General features: G+C 37.3%; 5 protein-coding genes across 5 annotated transcripts; 3 read left to right on the top strand and 2 right to left on the bottom strand. All coding sequences in view use genetic code 12, as the record gives it.

The window, feature by feature from the left end:
• Positions 1-491: 491 nt before the first annotated feature.
• On the top strand, positions 492-4,093 carry KGF56_001905 (uncharacterized protein; the record flags this gene model as incomplete). Its single annotated transcript, XM_049323077.1, has 3 exons — positions 492-494; positions 864-1,451; positions 1,898-4,093. The coding sequence occupies 3 exons, from the start codon at positions 492-494 to the stop codon at positions 4,091-4,093; spliced, it is 2,787 nt and encodes a 928-aa protein (XP_049181038.1).
• A 601-nt stretch (positions 4,094-4,694) lies between these two features.
• On the top strand, positions 4,695-7,385 carry ASE1 (Ase1p; the record flags this gene model as incomplete). Its single annotated transcript, XM_049323076.1, has 1 exon — positions 4,695-7,385. One exon carries the CDS (start codon positions 4,695-4,697, stop codon positions 7,383-7,385), a length of 2,691 nt encoding a protein of 896 aa, XP_049181037.1.
• Positions 7,386-7,601: 216 nt separating this feature from the next.
• On the bottom strand, positions 7,602-9,056 carry KGF56_001903 (phosphopantothenoylcysteine decarboxylase complex subunit; the record flags this gene model as incomplete). Its single annotated transcript, XM_049323075.1, has 1 exon — positions 7,602-9,056. One exon carries the CDS (start codon positions 9,054-9,056, stop codon positions 7,602-7,604), a length of 1,455 nt encoding a protein of 484 aa, XP_049181036.1.
• A 2,598-nt stretch (positions 9,057-11,654) lies between these two features.
• Positions 11,655-13,109, bottom strand: KGF56_001902 (uncharacterized protein; the record flags this gene model as incomplete). The annotated part of the gene is made up of 3 exons (XM_049323074.1): positions 11,655-11,958; positions 12,300-12,780; positions 13,073-13,109. 3 exons carry the CDS (start codon positions 13,107-13,109, stop codon positions 11,655-11,657), a joined length of 822 nt encoding a protein of 273 aa, XP_049181035.1.
• Positions 13,110-16,317: 3,208 nt separating this feature from the next.
• Positions 16,318-21,406, top strand: KGF56_001901 (uncharacterized protein; the record flags this gene model as incomplete). Its single annotated transcript, XM_049323073.1, has 5 exons — positions 16,318-17,083; positions 17,492-18,125; positions 18,455-18,615; positions 18,883-19,927; positions 20,437-21,406. The coding sequence occupies 5 exons, from the start codon at positions 16,318-16,320 to the stop codon at positions 21,404-21,406; spliced, it is 3,576 nt and encodes a 1,191-aa protein (XP_049181034.1).
• Between the last annotated feature and the right edge of the window lie 220 nt (positions 21,407-21,626).

Here is a 21,626-nt window from a genome sequence, read left to right as displayed (position 1 = left end):
CTTTAGAGGATTTTATAGCGAAACTTTGCACATTGGTGTACATAACGAAGTGACATTTTTGTATGAAATCAACCTTGGAGAGATTATCTTTTGTGAAATATTTTAACAATCACCGATTATACCTATATCTCCACATTCCTTGAGAAAAGGTGTATGTAACATAACTACAAAGTCTCCAATAGTAATAATAGTAATAATAGTAATAACAATAGTAATACAATAGAAAAAAACATTATTAAGAAGATGCATCTTTTCTCCATTCGCCGCAGTTAATTAAGACGTTCTAGATCTAAGAGATAAGGGAAAAGAAAAAAGAAAAAATAAATTGATATACCGAATTTGGTAATGACTAAGTAACAACCACCCAACCAATATTTATAGAGGATAACTTCTTTTAGAACCGCACCTTGTACGTTATTTTTGACAACGCCAGATATAGATCTAAGAAGAGCCTTGAGCCTTGAGCCTTGAGCCTTGAGTCATATGCTGAAATGGTAAGTGAATGTTCTGGGAGACCAGGAATATCTTTTATATCTCATTCGTTTAGTTTCATCTCCTGTGTCAGTTGGATATTTGCCCAGCTCCCGCAAATTTTGAACAACTACCAAACAAAGTCAACAGAGGGTATATCTCCACTGTTTTTACTACTCTGGTTCTTGGGGGACTTTTTGAGCTTCACAAGTTGCTTGTTGAATGATGCTACACTAGGCTTTCAATTATATTTGAGCATCTTTTTCTTATGCAATGACGTCACCTTGTGCTTTCAGTACTACTATTACAGTAATGCTTATCCAAAAATAAACCCTTCCCCTCCAAGATACTCTTTGATAGAGCCGTTACTGCCCGAAACTGTGGTGTCTAAGGCAGACTTGTCCATGCACTCTGAAGGATGCAATATTCGACACACAAATGTTCCACAACAACAACAGCAACAACACACATCTGACGAAAGCACGCCAAGTAGTTACAACTCCATAGATGAAAACAGAAATATGCTTAAAAATCTAGCGGGAGTAATTGCGATTAATGCAGGTAATGTGCGCGCATCTGGCTTAAAAATGGAGGAGCTGATATCGACGTTTGGTACAACCAAAGACACCTTGGGACTTGTCTTAGCATGGGGGTGCACTCTTGTATACTGCAGTTCAAGGTGTCCTCAGTTGTACAAGAACTACAAACGGAAATCCGTCGAGGGGATATCTCCTCTATTGTTTGGCTCTGCATTAGTGGGGAATTTGACATATACACTTTCAATTTTGACCAGTTGTTCGTTTGTGGTAGGTCACCAACGGGCCCAACTTATGTACCAAGAATTACCGTATATATTGGGCAGTTCAGGTACAATAATATTTGATCTTGTTTATTTTTACCAAAAACGATTATACAAAGATAAACGAACTCAAACCACGGTGATGAGGCTACAACGCTGGAGCGAAATAGAGCACGTTAATGTATGAAACTATAGACTAGGACTTTATTTGTTTTCCCCTATCCAATTTCTTATAGAGTTGTAATCAAGATAAGTTTTATATTTTGTATCTCCTCTACAGACACAAATATATAGACGGATAAACTTAAAAATCTCTCAACAGAGTTATCCTAGAAATTTGTCATTTATTGGTCCCCCCCCCTTTACAAAATCCGTTCAAGCTAAGCTAGCTTTGTCTTGTTCGACAAGTATTGATAATCATTCCGCTGCTCCAGTCGAAATTGCAAATTGGGCAGCGCAAAATTGGGGAAAAAAAAAAAATTAAAAAAAAATGAATCAAGTTCTATGGGAAAATGAGGTAACTTAAAGATGCTACGATATGCCCTTCTACAGAAGCCTCTACATGTTGCTAGTTTATGTCAAGTGAGGCGAGGGAGCACCCTATCCGTTGTAGGCTCTTTTTTAAAGGAAAATACAGGAGAAAACGCACATACCATCAGCACGACCGTATCTAGCACTTCAATACGATATAATCTGTTCCACCCCCAACAGCAGCAACTGCCCCTACGGCAACCAGAGATTGAGCCTAGTGAAGCCCCGGACTGTATACTAGAAGAACGGATACGCTCCGTGAACTTAATTGATAAAACAGATCACCAGATCGTACCCACTTTGGCTACGGCTACTGCATTGCCCCATCCACTTTCCGCTTTAAGTCGAGATGGAATTCTTAAATTGAGCAAAGAGGAACTAGCGCGTTTGAGTGCCATACCATGCGAATTATCCAATGATGAGGAAGAAACAATAAGCAAGAAGTTTGTCAGCATTTTTACAGATCTTGTCGAATCTGATACTCGATCGGTGAGCATGATCTATTCCTCATTATCTAATAGCAAATTGAAGGAGACAATTACCAAAGAAGCGTTGGAAGCGTTGGAAAATAACGGCATTGCCTCGTCGATAATAAGATTTATTTTGAATCCTGTGAACAAGTACACCAGAGACTTGTTTGTGAGGAATCTTAACTCGATTATAAAGACGCAAGATATGGATATTGAAGATAAACGTCGTATCCTTCTGTCATATTTATACAACATATCCAAAACAGCAATGATCAACTCTCGTCCTATTGTTCTAAATGACGAAATTTTCCGGCAATTACTAGAAATTATAGGAGCCGCAGATTTGTTTGCATACCTAGTTCATATCAACATGCGCCCGCTGACATATCTGCTTGTGAAGGAACTACGTGCTAAGCTATTGCATGGTAACGCAAAAACTAAATTCATAGCACAGACGGGATTTTTGAAGCCTCTGCAATACGATTTAAATCGGTCAACATTCACTACAACGCACACTACAAGAGTGGTTGAGTTTTTCACATTGGACGAATTTAGTAATATAACTGTAAGTTTAGCGCATAAAAACGAGCCTGCTCTTACTATGTGGTCTTTGAACTGTATGCTTACGAAGTTTCCAAAAGAGTGCGAGGCGTTATCGGTAAGGTCCAACTACCGACTTATGCGGCGTAATCTTTTCCAGATGCTCAATACAGTTTGCCAAGTGGTTTTGCGGTTTAAAAATGTGCATAGCGGTCTTCAAGTGTTAAAGTACATGAAGAAACAAAATTTTGATATCAAGTTTGGTACATACAGGACCCTTTTGGCCCAGCTTCGAAAATCGAGAATGTTTGATGAGTTCGCAACGGTATTTAATGGGATGGACTTGAAAAATCTTTCTTGTGAGAGAAAAGTGCTGATTGCGAGTGAAATCATGCTTTTGATTGAATCTAAGTACCCCACATCTCCCAAGGTATTGATTGGATATGTGGGAGCTCTTTACTCTGGCAAAGACGACAAAACAAACAGTTTGAACATTTTGAACGATTTGAAAATATTGAGTTTACCATATAGTCATGTCCCCTTGAACAGAATCTCGTCAGTCGGTATGGTTCAATTGGCCAATGTGGATGACAATTTGAAAGGCTTGGATTTAGACTGCTCGTGTTTGGCATTGGTTTACGATGTTTTATTTCGTTCAATGGGGGAAGCAACAGATCTTGGTTCTTCAATTATAATGGAATATTACGAAATATTTGAGAATTACTTACAAAACTCGTATATCCATGGATTCAATGACCGACCGGTTACAATTTTTTTCAACCATTTACTTCGCAAGGAGAACAGTACTCCTCTATCTCGCGCACTGCTGAATGCTTATGAATACGCGAAAAGGATATTTGAATTCTATGACAAGTTCAGGGTTTCGGGGGAATTGATTACAATTGATAATTTGGAGTTGCTTATCCGCTCTGCGTTGCTCCATCACGATGATTATGAGTTTGCTACTAGAGTGTTTGAATTTCGAAAACAAAAGAATCTACCGTCTACGTTCCGGCAAGTTTTCCCATTTGTTAAAAAACATTACCTAGATTCGAACTACCCCGAGGCCAAGAAGTGGTTTACATATTTAACGAACCAAGGTATCAAACCTAGCTGGAATGAGATGGACGATTTAAAGCAAATAAGTAAAGATCTTAAGTTAGACTTTAATGGGTCCAAATTCAAATCTAGTTATTCAAAGAAACGAATAAGTGACAGAAATGCTTTACAGAGATTAAGAGTAAATTCTATACCTTTTACAGAAGACACCGAGACATTATAGAGCAGGGCGATACTATCGAGCAGCACTTACTAGCTTGTTACAACACAACAATAATAATTTTTTACAGCAATTTACCAATATGTTTAATACACTGGAAGCTTCGATATCCCCAGTTGGGTCATCTCTTTCACCTTCTCTCTACAACAAGGATCCTAGATCTTAGATCCTTTTCGCTAGTTGGTGACAGTTAGTCAATGTGCTCCACTATTGAGCAACACTCAATAGCTTGTTACAACTCAGTAGTTATATACAACTCAGTAGTTATATACAACACTATCTCGCTCTGCTCAATAGTGTTGCTCGATAGTGTTGCTTGATAGTGTTCCTCGTGTCGCTAGTGTCGTCCCATAGTATCGTAGTGTCTACCTCATCGCACAAATACACTTGGTAGCGAGTATCTTTTTATTCCTTTGTTCTTTTGTTATTATTTCGCACTCTTTTGGGAAAAATGTAAATAATAAAGATAATCCGGAATCAATGCCGAAACAAGAACCCCCCTAATTGTACGTTTCTTTAACAAGTAAAGTTGCAACTTGTACGTGGGGAAGGTTGGTTAAAATTAAAAAAAGAATACTAGGTTGTAAGGAGCAAAAAGTTGGGCATGAGCTTTACCAAGGGTCTGGCGTCAAGCTCACTTTCTGAGAAGCAATGTCGCCGTATTAATACATTCGATGAGGAAATTATGAATAACAGTACACCCAAAAACCATATAGATTGCGATAAATATATTTACAAGATAGCCCATCAGCACCAATGTGATTCGGAACTGACGCCGAGCCTACGGTTTAACTTAGCGCACGATAGCTTGCAGCTACTGCTGTCCATCGATGAGTTTTCAACTCGACTAGAGGGCGGTGACGATAATGAGATTAAGGACCATCTAGGATCAATTGAGGTCAACGTGAACGAGGCATTAACAGAGCTAAGCTCGACATATAAATTGATAGGATACACTCCTCACCAGATAGCTGCAAAAAAGGCGGAAATCTTCACTTTGATTCAAGACACGATTACATATTTTGCAGGTAACTTGCAACGAGAAAGAACCAATATAGAGAACGAATGCGAATGGTTACGACAGCAGATTCAAATCATACTAGCTATGATTAACGACGTTAGGGGGGACAAATTGTTGACTTTGCGACAAAAAGGGTTGGCTTTTGATAACGAGCAGCAGTATACTGATGGCTACAAGGAAGAAGTCCTATCCAAGATGTCTAGTCCCAATTTTATATTAGAAAACGAAGGAGATGCACTACTATTGGAACTGCAGTACGAGTCCATAACCAGAAGTATACCCGAATTGACATTAATTGAAAAAAGATACCAGTTAAATAACATCTTTTTCAATGTTTTAAAAGTATTTGTTTGCAAGTTTCAAAAGTTCAATTTGTTAAATTTGAAATATGCTACATTGATAAATATCCTTGGGAAAGCTAATAACAATAGCAATAATAACAATAATAACAACAATAGCAATGATTGCTCGTTCCTCCCAGCAATAGAAGAAGCAGAAATACATCGTCAAGTAATTACCGAATTTGAGCAACTAGTAAAAATGGCGGATCCAATGAAAACTGCGGAATTGCAGCATGCAAGTCAATTCAGTTTGGCAAGTCCCACCAAAGAAAAAAAGAAGAAGAAGCAAAACTCTGATTATAATAAACTCGAGGAAGAAGCTAACGAAAGTGGATTGGATAGGTTGCGGGAATTAAACTACCAACTAGTGAGGATTATTCGGGGTTTAAAAATCACAAAAATTAACACAGATTTGATTCAGATTATTGAAAATACCATCGAAGTTTTGGAACAGGAGTTTGAAGAGCGGAAACGCTGCATGAGGCAAACAGCTCTGAAATGCCTTCAATACATAGAATTTTTACAATTCAAAGATGAACAACTTAGTGATTTGCAAAATCCACAATCCGGAATGCAACTAGACTCGATGATTCTACATTCCATCACTGAAAACCCGCAGAATTTTGGAATGCTTCCCCAACATGTTGACCACTTGAATAAAGTCCATTTGGCTCTAAAACAAAAAATAGATCAGAAAAAAGAACAGTGGAGCCAATATTCTGAAAAATGTAAACAATTGTGGCTAAGGCTTGGTGAGAGTAATGAATACATGGAAGAATTTATGACTAGAAATGATAACTTATCAGATCTTGCGATATTGAATTTCAAAATGGAATTGAACAGGCTTTTTATAAAGCGTTCCGAACACATCGAAAGGTTTATTTCCGAAACAAGAGCCGAAATCGAGCAGGCTTGGGACAAATTGTTTTACTCGCAAGAAATGAGAATGGAATTCAGATATTACAACAATGATGCTGAACTAGGTGTCAGCGATAAAGATGTAATCTTGAATGCCCATGAAGAGGAGTTACACATGTTGAATAAAGAGTATGCAGATAAAGCTAAAATATTTAAGCTTTATGACGAGTTGTTGGATTTGTTGAAAGACCAGAAATTTTTACAGGAAAGCTCAAAAGATTCGTCGCGATTGTTGAGTAAAAACTCATGTAAGATTTTGCTCAATGAAGAGAGGTTGAGAAAAAGGATCAATAAAAGCATGCCAAATATTCTAGCCTCCTTGAAAGATGAGGTGACAGCATACAATCGAACAGCATCGCTGGAAGGCAAACGACCCGTCCTATTTAATGGTAAAAGCTTTTTAGAGGAAATTAAACGGATTGAAACAGAACAAATGAATTCGGGTATGAAATTCAGACCAAAAACATCTGGATCCCCAACAAAATTAGGTGCTGGTGCTGCTTCAAGAGTACAACCCGAAGGAACAATTGCACTGAATTTCCTAAAAACAACATCCAATGGTAGAGCAAAAATCAACAAATCGCCAACAACTTCAAGGCCCTCATCACTGAATAGAACATTACCTACTACTATGCGTAATAGTAGCGCGCACTTCAATACCTTTACCATCAACTCATCTTCCGCCAGTTTGTTTAGTCCTATGCGTGCCTCGAGAAACAATTCTCAAACAGGCATGACCATATTCAATGAGTTACAACCATTGCGTTCTCCTTTGAAACCAAGGACAAACCTAAACTCTACATCTCCAACTAACAAAAACAGTCAATCCAAAAAAGCACAAGAACAACAAGCAGAGCCTTTTAGGTTTGCTCCGATTCCAATCCAAACTAGCTTTTTGGATCAAAATCATCTAGAAAGAGTGGACAATGTATCCAATAATGACACATCCACGCTAATCGGAGATGATTATGTCAATTGGAGAGATGAGAAAATCAGGCAACTTAACGAAATGTAACGACTACCGATCCTCGTAGTTCATTTTCTATTACGTAATTAATGTACAAATCGCTAGGGTTTTACTTTAAGCAAAGAAAAACACATGGATCTGATTAAATTTATCCTAGTGATAAACCACTGGCACTTGGATCTTTCGTTTATTTTTTTTCTCCCCCCCCCTCTTACTTGTTCTAACAGTGGAGTTTACGAAACCTGTACAACCCCTGGTCTTATCCTAGGAGTCATCTTGATCGTCATCATCATCGTCATCGTCATCTTCCTCGTCATCCTCCTCCTCCTCCTCGTCGTCGTCGTCATCATCATCATCATCATGCACCGCGCTTCGCTCCTTATCTGAGTTCTGCTTGATATCATTGTCGTCGTCGATATCACCCTCCTCTTCTTCATCATCCTCTTCAACATCAGGATATCCTCCTAATTTCAAAACAATCTTGTTTACAACTTCATTCCAATCCATCATACCTCCCATACCTATGTCACCATAACTGCCAAATACTTTCTCCAGTGGCTTTAAAACTTCGATCCACGGCATTTCTTCAGCTATGAGTCTCAATTGTCTCTTTGTAGTAATTGCATTGTATGAATAACTCCCCATTGCTGGAGCAAGCAAAATTGGATACGAAGTATTCCATGCTCGTATTACATTTGTCAATAAGTTATCACACAATCCTAAAGATATTTTGGATAAGGTGTTTGCGGTTAAGGGACAAATGACAAGTATATCAGCCCATCTGCGTAATTCTATGTGTAAAACAGGATCCAGCCTTGTTTTCCACGTTGTCCATTCATCTGAATCTTTCCAGATCCTAATCCCTTTATTTTCCAAGATGTTCAAGCTTTCTTGTAAAAGAAAATTCTCGCTTGATTTAGTCATTATCAACTGAATTGCAACCTTTTCTGGTGTATATATCTCAAAAATCTTGCCTATTATCAGCTTGATTTTGCCAGCTGAAAGTGCTCCACAAATACCAAATAATATGTGGATTTTACCATCGTCTTGTGGAAGTCGTGGGTCAATATTGGAATTCTGCTCTGGGCTAGGTTTCGAATTTGAATTTAAATTCGAATTCAAAGCTTGCTGCAGTTTAGTTGGATCGGCTGACAATGAAAATGACGCGCCGGTTTGGTTTTCCTTATTGAAGCTTTCCTGGCTTTTGCTTCCATCTCTGGAAAATGAAAGAAAGAGCGGGTTGTTAGATGCCGAGCCGCTTCTTGATCTGTTGCCCATTTTATTTCGTCTCAACTCTTCGTCCACATCGAAATGAGCATGAACCGATGGCGATTTGTGATGCAGAAACTCGGTAGGCGAATTCGAAATGTTCTTGTCCGACTCATTCTTCGTGTTAAGCAGCTTGTCAAATGAGCTGATTGTTGGTATCACTGAGTCAGAATGAATCTTTTCGGCGCCCTTGAAATGAGAAATTCCGGGAACAATGACAGTTGCCCTTTTATTGTCAAATTGTGATTGCTCTAGTGATTGTAATTGCTCTAGTGAATTGCTTGCAGGAGCAGGAGACGCTGGCAACAGCAGGGTTGATGCGTTTGTTGTCACTCTCTGTGGGTTGCCAATAGGAGGTGTGATGTTCCTCGTCAAGATCGAGGGTGGCATTGTCGTTGCATCTGACTTGGTTTGCAACTGCAACTTCTTTTCCAATTTATCAGATGGCATTACTGAAAAGGAAAGGAAAGGAAAAAAAAAAAAAAAAAAGACAAAAAAAAAACAAAAACTAAGGAATGGAATGGAATGTGATGAATGAATGAGTTGTATAAGCCCTACTAGGTCGGAAAGACAAAGCCCCTCGAGCCAAAAATATGGTTTGGAAAACTTTTCCCGTGAAAATATACTCCCAAGGTTCGAAGATGGTTGTTGAAAAAACTGTTCTTAGTCCTTGCTCGTGATGTAATATGATTTTATTATATGATTTCAAACTAACTGGAAATTAATCAAAGCTTAAAAGAGAAAAAAAAAAAAAAAAAAAAAAAAAAAATTATAAGTGAAATGAAAAGTACGAAGAAAATTTTTTTTTAAGGCTACAAGGAAAAGAGAGGAAAAAATTTTTTGTTGATTGTGTATGACATCACGACACTATCGACACTATCGAGCGAAGCGAGATAGTGGAGCAGTACTGACTTCGTCAGCCTCACCATCGCGACACTATCGAGCAGAGCGAAATAGTGTTAGTCAGTGCTGTTCGATAGTGTTTTGTAGCTAAGATATTTGTAACTAAGATATTTGTAACTAAGATATTTGTAGCTAAGGTATTTTGTAGCTAAGATATTTGTAGTTAAGGTATTTGCAGCTAAGATATTTGCAGCTAAGGTATTTGTAGCTAAGATATTTGTAGTTAAGGTATTTGCAGCTAAGATATTTGCAGCTAAGGTATTTGTAGCTAAGGTATTCGTAACTAAGGTATTCGTAGCTAAGGTATTTGTAGCTAAGGTATTTTTTGTATTATTTTGATTGTGCTGAAACCTGAATATTACTTGAACCCAGAGATAATTTTTTATGTAATTGTTTTGCACGCTCGTAGAAATTCTATCGACACTATCGACACTATCGACACTATCGAGCGAAGCGACATAGTGGAGCAGTACTGACTACTCTGATACTATCGACACTATCGAGCGAAGCGACATAGTGGAGCAGTACTGACTACTCTGATACTATCGACACTATCGAGCGAAGCGACATAGTGGAGCAGTACTGACTACTCTGATACTATCGACACTATCGAGCGAAGCGACATAGTGGAGCAGTACTGACTACTCTGATACTATCGACACTATCGAGCGAAGCGACATAGTGGAGCAGTACTGACTACTCTGATACTATCGACACTATCTCACTCTGCTCGATAGCATCACTCTGCTCGATAGTGGAGCAGTACTGACTACACCGACACTATCAACACTATCTCGCTCGCTCGATAGTATCGCTCTGCTCGATAGTGTCGCTCGATAGTGGAGCAACACTATGTAGATTGTTACAACACTATCTCGCTTTGGTCGATAGTGTCGCATTTTGAGGATGAAAATATCGAAAGGCTAAGCCGGCATTGATTATGCCGTCTGTGCCGCCTAATAGTGGATAGTAGAGTAGAGTGGAACACTATCTCGTTCTGCTCAATAGTAAATAGTGAGTAGTGGGTAGTAGAATAGAGTGCAACACTATCTCGCTTTGCTCGATAGTGAGTAGTGGGTAGTATAATAGAATGCAACACTATCTCGCTTTGCTCGATAGTGAGTAGTGGGTAGTAGAATAGAGTGCAACACTATCTCGCTTTGCTCGATAGTGAGTAGTGGATAGTATAATAGAATGCAACACTATCTCGCTTTGCTCAATAGTGTCCCAATCAAAAGAGACAGGTTTCTAAAAAGGTTCCAGCTCCAGAGCAGTCAGTGCTGCTCCACTATTTCGCTTCGCTCGATAGTTTGAAACTTGTTGCTACACCAAACCTCCTTGGCCTTGTAGGTGTTGGGGATAATGACACACGGGTTGGGTTAGATTCAACATAGTGTCGTCGAATTGACGGTTTCCAAAAGGCTTGATTCTCTGTAAAGTATACTAGGGAGCGAAGCGAGCTAGTGGACCAATATGTAGAGAGTAGCTCGCTTCGCTAGTGCAGCGGTATGTAATGGGAGCTCGCTTCGCTAGTGGAGCAGTATGTAGAGAGTAGAAACTAGTAAAAAGATTATTACAATATTACCGTCGACTCTCGCCACAAGCTCAACACTCCCCTGGCTCGCCACAAGCTCAACACTCCCCTGGCTCGCCACAAGCTCAACACTCCCCTGGCTCGCCACAAGCTCAACACTCCCCTGGTTCGCCACAAGCTCAACACTCCCCTGGTTCGCCACAAGCTCAACACTCCCCTGGTTCGCCACAAGCTCAACTCTTCTCCCCTGACACCTCCCTGGCCCCACCTCTCTACTCTCTACATACCGCTCCACTAGCTCGCTTCGCTCCCTAGTGTCGCTACTTTCCCTAGTGTCGCTACTCTCCCTAGTGTCAAACAATTCAACAAGTTTTTCTGATGATTCCCTATCCCTTGTTGTCACTATAGCGAATCCTCTACTTTCGCAAAAAGCCGTTGCTGACCCAAATTATATCGATACATTGGGGAAACATCATTTATGGGAATTTGCTGGATGGGAATTTCCACTTTCAATAGAGACTATCGAGCGAAGCGAGATAATGGAGCAACACTAGCTGGCACCGACACTATCGAGCGACACTATCGAGTAGAGCGAGATAGTGGACCAGCAATCAAACCCGTGTGTTGCTTGGTTCGATATCTTTAGCTTTTTCAACAAAAAATCTCTTTAATGAAATCCAATTGGACGGATATGGCACATTTCCAACAAATAACCATGTTGATCCAATTTGCAGCATTTTATCTGACTCTGAGTTAAAATCTAGGTCCTCATCTTTGCATGGATCCTCTGTTAAGACAACTTTCTTCTCAAATTTGGTGCTGATACTATTTGCTTCTTCTTTTTCTTCCACCCCTTTTTCCACCCCTTTTTCCACCCCTTCTTCTTTTTGTTTCGCAAGCCTCGAATTTTCACGACTATGTACCATGTTTATGACAAATGGCGGTACAGGTCGTCTAGACGAAAACAGGTCATGCGCTAGACCTTCTATGGCTTGATTGTATTGAAATAACTGAACCTGAATCTATATGACTACTTTTTTCAAAAGCGGCTGGTGCTCTTCTCGAATATATGGATGCAATTCTTGTATTGTCTTCTTCGAATGAGGAGAATGAGGAGGAGGAGAATGAGGAGGAGGAGAATGAGGAGGAGGAGAATGAGGAGGAGGAGGAGGAGAATGAGGAGCTCCCTGTAATTTATGGATGGAAGTACAGATGTGGTGCGAACGGCCTATGATATTCAAACGTTGACACCTCACCGCGGTGAGATGGTTGGGGGCACCATGTCTGATGATTGTAAATCATTATCAACATTCAAATTTTTACTCTTGTATCCAAAACAATTCTCCCGTTCTTTTAAGTTCTCTGCCCTCGTTATTGCAGTCATTGTACGCTTTTGATAGCTATTTTCTCCAAGATAATGAGGTAGTGGTGGACTCAGCTGAGTATCCGCCAGTTGAAACCTAGCATAAGGCTTTTTTAGTTTGACTTTTGAACTTTTAGGTGACAAAGAGCTTGTGTGTTTGTTTAAGATACTCGAACTCAAAGGTTGCAAGTCACATAATTGTATAGCGGTGTCATCACATAATTGTATAGCGGTGTCATTACATAATTGTATAGCGGTGTCATCACATAATTGTATAGCGGTGTCATCACATATTTGTATAGCGGTATCATCATCTAATTTTGTAGCTGCGTCATTATCATCATTATCATTTATTATGATCCATATTATACCCCCTTATTTTCAATGCCTCTCCAAACAAACAGCAAGATGAAAATGAAAAACAATCCTTGAGAGGGATTGCAAAAAGATTTATTGAGTATAATTACCGTTTTTTTTTTCAGATAAGAGCATCTTTCATCTCTAATTAAATAGCAATCAATGATTCCATTTTGCTAACGGGGTATTTTGATCAGAAAAGAGTGCTAGTAATTCGAAAACCTAAGGAGTGTTGATGTACTAATATCTCAATACTGTTTCCAATAGAAACCAGTTAGTTTCCAACTTGCAATGTAACTCATAATTTACAATTCATGTTATCAAATGAGTAATCCAACTTAGCCATGCAGATCATGTTGTATGAGTTATGAAAAAAGTCCAGTTACTGCTTTGAAAAAGAAGAAAGGAAGAAAAAAAAACACATTCTAATTGATTTTTCTAAAAATCTTCGACCCAGGATTTACGTAAGGTATATATGTGTGCGGAGAAAGGGTTTTTACCTTAATAAAGCAAGACGAGCATAGCTCTTGCTATCCACTGAGTAGAAAAAGGGCAATATCAACCTCCCTTTCTCTTCACAATAGATTTACTTCATTTTGTGGAATTATGCAAGTTACAAAGATGAACCGAAATCTCTTGGTTTTTAAAATCCACAAAACCAAAACCAAAACCAAAAAAAAAAAAAAAAAACCGGAAGTGATAAGTAACATACTTTTATCAATTTCATAACCTCTTTTTCTTTTCTTTTAAACTTCACTTTGATAGAACTGCTTGATCACAAGGCTTAACTCCGATATGGAGATAAACTAATAGGTGCGTACCAGTGTATAAGCAACTTTGATTTATTTATTTGGCTAAACTTTACAGATTTTGTAGAATAAGCTAAATTGTACCAAAAATTTACTAAAGGTCTACTAAAATTCAACTAAAAGTTTTTATTCGGGTAGTTGTATAGCAGATACGCAGTTACTAGGGAAATTGATAGCGATTTTTAGTTTCAAATATTTGGAGATTTGACAATTTGAGGGCGAATGGCAAAAGTCTATTTCTTAGGCTAATATTAGAAAAAGGAGTACAGAACTATTACTCTTGAGGGAACCTACTGGAGACAAACTTTGCTTGATTTTTTGTTTCTCTAGTTGTAGTATTTTCAAGTGAAATTGCTGCTATTTCAAATACAAACAAAATCTTGTAAAACTTTTGGGGCTAGAAGAGCTTTGCAAAATGTCCAAAAGCTCAATTACTTCCTGCTGTTGATTATTCTTGCCCTCCTACACCAGCAAATTGTCATTAACGTCTTTGTAGTCCATCACTGAAAATCGCTGACAGTGGAGAGAGATATGTTAAAACTCGCCTGCTTTCCACTGAGACTTTTTTTTTAATACCTGCCAAAATTTCCAATGATATAGCTTGAAAGTAACCAATTTCCATTCAGATCTTATAGTCAGTGCAGGCCTAGCACTTCTGGTTTATGTATAGAGCAGAAGTTTGAAAACCGCTGCATATTTTTCAATGGTAATTTTGGGGTGTACAATTAAGTCACGTCAAATTTATAGGCGCAAGTAATCTCTACTAATACCAGTATATTTCTTGTTTTGTTGCATCGCTTTAAATACAATATACTTGCCACCATTCTCACTAACAAAAGTCTAAAATGGTTTTGCTTGATTTGTTGAAATTAGATGCGGAAATCTGAAGTCAAAAAAGGTATTTATACGCGAGTAATGTATCTGCAAGACACAAAACCGGTTGCCTGGTAAGAAAGGTTTGGAAAGGAAAAAAGAAAGAAAGCACAAACACGGAAATAACTAAAAAAATAAAAATGAAACAAAACTAATGCAATATCTATACATAGAACAAGTTGGTTTAAAAGGCATTTATATCCCAAAATTACGTCTAGCCTAAATAAGGCGCATATGTTGCGCAGTGTTTGACTGTAAAAATCATGTTTGCAAGAACTTCTAGTTATATATTACTGAAATCAGAACCATTCATCAAACTGATTAATAGGCTTTTGGTTTGTTACAGGGGGGAAATAATATTCTACTTTAAGAGGTAGACGTGAGGGGTTGATGTAATGTGTGTGTCAAAATAACCGTTAAATGGCTACCATATGCACGAGATTGTAAGTTTTTTATTCTTTTGTCTTGTCTTTAATTGCCTGGAAATCAATTTGTTTCATGGTACATCTCTTGTAGTAGGAAAAAGTACATTTTGATACTGTGGTTAAGATATACCCATTAATATTTGGTCTGTTTATTGTAACTCAACTTACTGTAGTAGCTCACCTATTTACAAGGTCAAAAAAAAAAGAAAAAAAAAAAAAAGAGATCAGGTTAACGGTTACTTTTGTCTAATTGTTTGTGGTGGCCTACTTTTTCTTTTTCCAAAGGGCTCATGAATTTGCTTTCTTTAAGCTTTACTTGATAATCACCTGCCAATAATGGTTTCCTTTAACGCATATTAAGAAGTTAAGCGGGACAATCCCAGTTAATGAGAATTTTGCATAAGCATTATTAGACACACATGCTTGTGCATACAGATAGCAACGCCTACCATTAGAAGCAGAGATTCAATTTTCCATTTTATTATATTTTCTCTTTTGCTACTGTTTAACACCTTCTGCTTCATTTTAGCCAATTTTTGTAATTTGTACTATATTGTATCCCATAATGTGTGAACTTGTATGTTTCCAAGTCGCCATTTATATTGTATTGTTAAAAGGATTTCAAGTATAGAATAAAAAAAAAAAAAAAAGAAAATAAGAGAACAAAGCAATTTATTCATGTTGACGAACAAAACAGACATAAAAGAACTGTAGATGTGAGCCTAGGCAATTTTAGTGGAAAAAGGTATATACTTTCAATATTAGATCAAAGCTGATTAAAAAACGTGTTTTTATAACTATAATCAAAATGAGTTGCTTCTTGATGATACTTTCAAAATTAAAATACATCTCGAAAAATACTTCTAAATTGGAATAGAAGAAGAAGTAAAAAAAAAAAAATAAAAAAAAAAAATAAATAAAAAGTTAAATAGTAACTGAATTAAAAGGACCAAATCTTCAACCCCAAAAAATATTTTTTAGAGAAAAAAAATAATAAAAGAGAGTAAGAGAAAAGAAAAAGAAAACGATATATATAGGGAATTGAAATTGAAAACCGTTTTTTCAAGGCGGAATTGAAGTAGGTAAGGGTAAGAGCATTCTAGAGACTTTTTTTTGGGGGTTTTCAGAGTAAACAGACTCAATTGACTTGATCTACTCTCGAAAGTAAAAGAATTAAAAATTTGCAAAAGGGTACAAGTCTGGTATTAAAAAAATATAAAAAAATAAAAAGAATAAATAAAAAAAAAGAAAAGAAAAGTCCCTAAATTACAAGCCAGAAACTGTAACTTTGAAATTGGAAAACTGTGCTCTTTGATCATATACAAACCGTAGATCTCAAAAAAAAAAAATAACAACAGATGAAACCTCCCTCAACTCATCCAAAATAACCAAAAAGATCTGAATTGAGCGGAAAAAGTTTTATTAGTCTACTGCAAAAATAGAAAACATGTCAAAAAAGTTAAAGTTTTCTAATAAGAAAAGTAGAACAAGATCTGGATGTGTTACTTGCAGAGATAGACACATCAAATGTGACGAGCAACAACCGGTTTGTAACAATTGTATAAAGTCAAACCGTGTATGTCTTAGTGGTATCAGGTTGAACTTTAAACAGTACAGATTTTATGACCCAAATGAAAACAACTCATTACCACAAATCCGCCCTCAAACTTATAGAATAATAGATCAGTCTATAACTATTGCTTCATTATATGGAGAATCTGAAAAATACAAAAACTATTTCCATTTGCACCCACCGGAGGAGCTAATGGAATCGGATTTGGAATTACAAGGTGTTGTTTTTAGCAAATTTGATCCAACTTTCCCCCTTAGCCAAACCGGAACTCCTCTAGAGCTGCAACCTCTAGCAGGTGGTTCTTCTAATTCCAACAACAATAATATGTCGTTGTTGGAAACCTCTATCACCAACACAAACATGCTGTTTTTGTCACAATTGCCTCAGCAGATTCTACCTCACCAAGTTAATTCAACAAGCCACTTAAATATTCCGAAACCCCAGCAACTACCAAATGCACAAAAGTTCTCAACAAGACCGCTGCCGCTTTATGAATATCCCTATTTGTCAATGGAATTGGGGCAAATTCCTCAACAGTTGGCATCAATATCAGAGGATCCCCAACAATACATTGACATGATCAAGAAGGAGAATTTCTTTTGGTTACTTGATTTGGCAAATGATAAAGGCATTTGGAGAAGTATGATACCTAATAAATGCTTAAAGGAAAAAGACGATTTCCTATTTAGTTGTCTATTGGGATGCTCTGCCTATATCGAAACGAACTATGCACTGTTGACTAGCCAGCAATCACGAAAATGGATAGAAGCAGCATCTATCCCCGTTGATGTGCAAAGTATAACTCTTTTCGAAAAAATACTAATAAGTATCTGCTTGATACTTCAAAGCATATATATAAAGATTCCCAGAAATCTACTAAATGATTTTCACAAATCTATTTTAAACGCTCAGTCAGTGTTATTCGAAAACGTTTTACATAAAATAGCCCCTTTTTTGGTACATTTTAAACGCACATCGATCCTATTGATAACATGTATACAAGCAATTACAATGTTGAAATTCTTCATCAACAAGTTCTACGACCTAGCTTTCCATGTGCGACGAGAAAACTTTCATACAATCCTCAATTCCTCACAAAGTAATCAGCCAAAATATACTGACATTGACTTGACCAGTTTTAATAGCTTGAATATCTTTGAGATTGATTTTCTCAATAATTCGTATCGAGATATCGATTTGGTGGAATTGTCCTCCTCCTCCTTATCTTCCTCCTCCCTCTCCCCCACGGCGACTAGAGCTACAACTACCTCCTCCTCATCGTTATCGTTATCGTTATCATCATCGTTATCATCATCATCGTCACCAACATCATCCTCCTCAAAAAGTGAGTCTCAAAAATTCAAAGAACTACTTTGGTTTCTCATAAAAACTGATTACATCACAAACCATCCATCAAAAGTTCACAATTTCACCACCAACAATCCCTACATAGCTCAACCTCAACCCGTGTTGGATAATGAGATTTTCAATCTCAACAACGGTAAGGTTTTGGCAAGATATTTTCTACTATATTTCAACATCAAACTACTTAACATAAATAATAATGAGCTAATACTACTGACAAATTTGTGTATTTCAAACTTATTCAACTTCATAAACGAAAGCTTCTTAGAACAAGATATCAAAGCACAATGGAACAAACACTTTGAGTGGACCTTAAGGTATATAAAACCGTTTACAATGTAGCTACCATTAAATAATAAAGAATGCAAAAAAAAATAAAAAATAAAAAAATAAAAACAAACAAACAAAGTTGCAATGTTGCAAAATGTATAGTACGTCACGTGATATTCTCAACGGATTTGTGTTGAGAATTAATGCAATTTCCGAAATGTTCAGCTTCTGCGTGTATCCTGACCAAGTTTGTTTTTGAAACGTGATGAGGTAAAAAAAAAAAAAATTCTTTTTAACATTTGTTCAATACTTTGTCATCTCAATTGAACTTTTTCATTATGTCTCAAGGCACGTTATATGTCACTCAACAGATAAGGAGTGTTGCTCCAAAGGCATTGGTAAAGCATTTCAATTTAGATGTTGCATTCTCTGACAAAGATGCCACCTATGAAAAGTATTTCCCATTGAATAAAATCCCAGCATTTGTTGGACCAAAGGGATTAAAGTTGACTGAAGTCATTGCAATTTGTATCTATCGTATGTATCCTTTTTTTTTTTTTTCCTTTTCTTGTTTCTTATTTCCTACTAAGTGGTTTGGCACTGTTTTGTTGCAGAATGATGAGAAATTTTTTCTATTATTATACAGTTATCCCTGTCTTAATAAATCATGTCGAGAGTACCTAATCTGAATAGCTCAAATCAACCAACCAAACCAACCAAGCTATTGCCTTGTGTTTTGTTTTTTTTCCAATTTTTTTTTTCTTTTTAGGGCTTGTCCATATTAACAGCGGTTTTTTTTTTTAGTAATTAACTTGGCTGATGCAAATTCTCCATTGTTGGGTAAGAACGATGCTGAATATGCCCAAATCTTGAAATGGTTGTCATTCGCCAACACTGAATTATTGCCGAAAGAAGCATCGGTTTTCAAACCATTGAATGGTACTGTTCCATACAACAAGAAACAAGTTGACGAAGGTAATGCTGCTTTGGTCAAAATCAATGCTGTTTTTGAAGAAAGACTAACAAACTATACTTTCTTGGTTGGTGAACGTATCACCCTTGCTGATATCTTTGCCGCCACTACATACGTCAGAGGGTTTGATTTCCTTTATGGCGAGGAATGGAGAAAACAGCATCCAAGCATAACTAGATGGTTCAAGACCATTCTTGCCTCTTCTTATTTAAAAGAACTCTTGGATGGTTATGAATTCAGAGAAAAACCATTAGAATATGTTCCTCCAAAAAAGGAGAAGAAGAAGGACGCTGCTGCTCCAGCTGCAAAGAAAGAAGCTGCTCCAAAAGCCAAAGCTGCTGATGCAGCTGATGAAGCCGGCGACGAGCCAGCCCCATCAGCCCCAAAACCAAAACATCCATTAGAAGCTTTGGGTAAGCCCAAGAACCCATTGGATGAATGGAAGAGAGTATACTCCAATGAGGAAACCAGAGAAGTTGCCATCCCATGGTTCTGGAAAAACCAATACGACGCAGAAGATTGGTCATTATGGAAGGTTGACTACAAGTACAATGATGAATTGACATTGACTTTTATGTCAAATAACTTGATTGGTGGGTTCTTCAACAGATTATCTGCTTCAACCAAATACATGTTTGGTTGTTTAGTCGTTTATGGGGAGAACAACAATAACGGTATCACAGGTGCTTTCTTGGTCAGAGGTCAAGATTACGTTCCTGCATTCGACGTTGCTCCAGATTGGGAATCTTACGAATTTACCAAACTAGACGCATCAAAACCCGAAGATAAAGAATTCATTGAGAACATGTTTGCATGGGACAAACCAGTCGAAGTCAATGGTGAAAAGAGGGTAATTAGTGATGGTAAAGTGTTTAAGTAGGCTCCTTTATAATGTTAAAAAAGAATTTGGTATTTACTTTCTCTATATGTCAGGCATCGCTTGCCTCTACATTTAATGTCGTGCGAAGCAAAGCTCATTTCCACCGAGAAGGAATCAGAAAAAAAAAAAAGAGAGCTAAATTAAAATAAATCACCGTGTTCATCGGCTCAAAATAATACGTCAATCTTGTTTTTTGAAAAGAGGAGTGCCACATCTCAGGTATACCTACATATAAAAGGTTCTAGATCTGTGGAGTTGGTAAGTTGTCAAGTTTGTCTTTTTTGCTGCTTCCTTTTCATTGTAATCGAGGCTGAAAAAAAAAATTTCGAAAGGAAGGGTTTTGATAAAAAATGGTGTATTACAAAAATCCATACGTTAGCTATATACGGAGAAAGCCATTGGTCTTACTAGGGCCAGTGACTTTTCTAGTTTTGATATATTTATTTTTTTTTTCATCGACATCGGCTTCAGTTTTGACCCATTCCAGTGATCAGAGCAAATACAGTTACAATAAGAAATCGAAAGGTTGGTTTGGCAATAACAAGAAGGATTCTGTGATATTGAAAAATTTGCCAAAGAACCATATAAGCCACTACGATTTGAACCAATTGACAACTTCGTCAGATGCATTAGGAAAAAGAGAAGAAATCTTGATCTTGACGCCTATGTCAAGATTTGTACCACAATATTGGCAAAATTTGAATAAATTGACCTATGACCATTCTTTAATATCCTTGGGCTTTATATTTCCAAGAAATAACGATGGAGATGATGCTTTAAGGGATATGGAAAGCGCACTCAAAGAAACCAAGGCTCAAGGAAAACTAAACTTTAAGAAAATTACTTTATTGAGACAAGACACTGAATCGTTAGAAAGTCAATCAGAGAAAGAGAGACATGCTTTTGATGTGCAGAAAAAGAGAAGATCAATGATGGCGCTCGCTAGAAACTCGCTTGTTTTTACAACCATTTCACCAAAAACATCTTGGATACTCTGGCTAGATGCAGATATCGTTGAAACACCACAAAATATTATTCAAGATATGACTGCTCACAATAAACCTGTATTATCTGCCAACGTGTATCAAAGATTCTATGATGAGGAGTTGAAGAAGGACTCTATTAGACCATACGATTTTAATAACTGGGCTGAGAGCGAGGAGGGCTTGAAGATTGCTGAAGGCTTATCTGATGAAGAGATTATTGTTGAAGGATATGCTGAAATGGCTACTTATAGACCTTTGATGGCTCATCACTATGATGCCAAGGGAGATGTGAATGCGGAAATGGCACTAGATGGTGTTGGAGGAGGTGCTGTCCTAGTCAAGGCAGATGTGCACCGTGATGGTGCTATGTTTCCTTCTTTTCCATTTTACCATTTGATTGAAACTGAGGGTTTTGCCAAAATGGCAAAGAGACTAGGGTACGAAGTTTTTGGATTGCCTAATTATTTAGTTTACCATTATAATGAATAAGATTTACAGTTAAAAGACATTGTTTTGAACCTGGCCAAAAAAAAAAAAATGTTACAGTTCTGTTCTTATTTGAGGGTGACAAAAGAAGATTTATGTTAAAGAGCTTTTTACGTCTTCTATGATCAAAGGAGTACTCTTCTAATATTTGATACACTTTATATTTGTTGTCACTTCGTTATGTACACCAATGTGCAAAGTTTCGCTATAAAATCCTCTAAAG

This window comes from Candida oxycetoniae (assembly GCF_023343755.2).
Source record: "Candida oxycetoniae strain CBS 10844 chromosome Unknown scaffold84, whole genome shotgun sequence".
Lineage (NCBI taxonomy): Eukaryota > Fungi > Ascomycota > Pichiomycetes > Serinales > Debaryomycetaceae > Lodderomyces > Lodderomyces oxycetoniae.
This window is presented reverse-complemented; position numbering and strand designations above follow the sequence as displayed.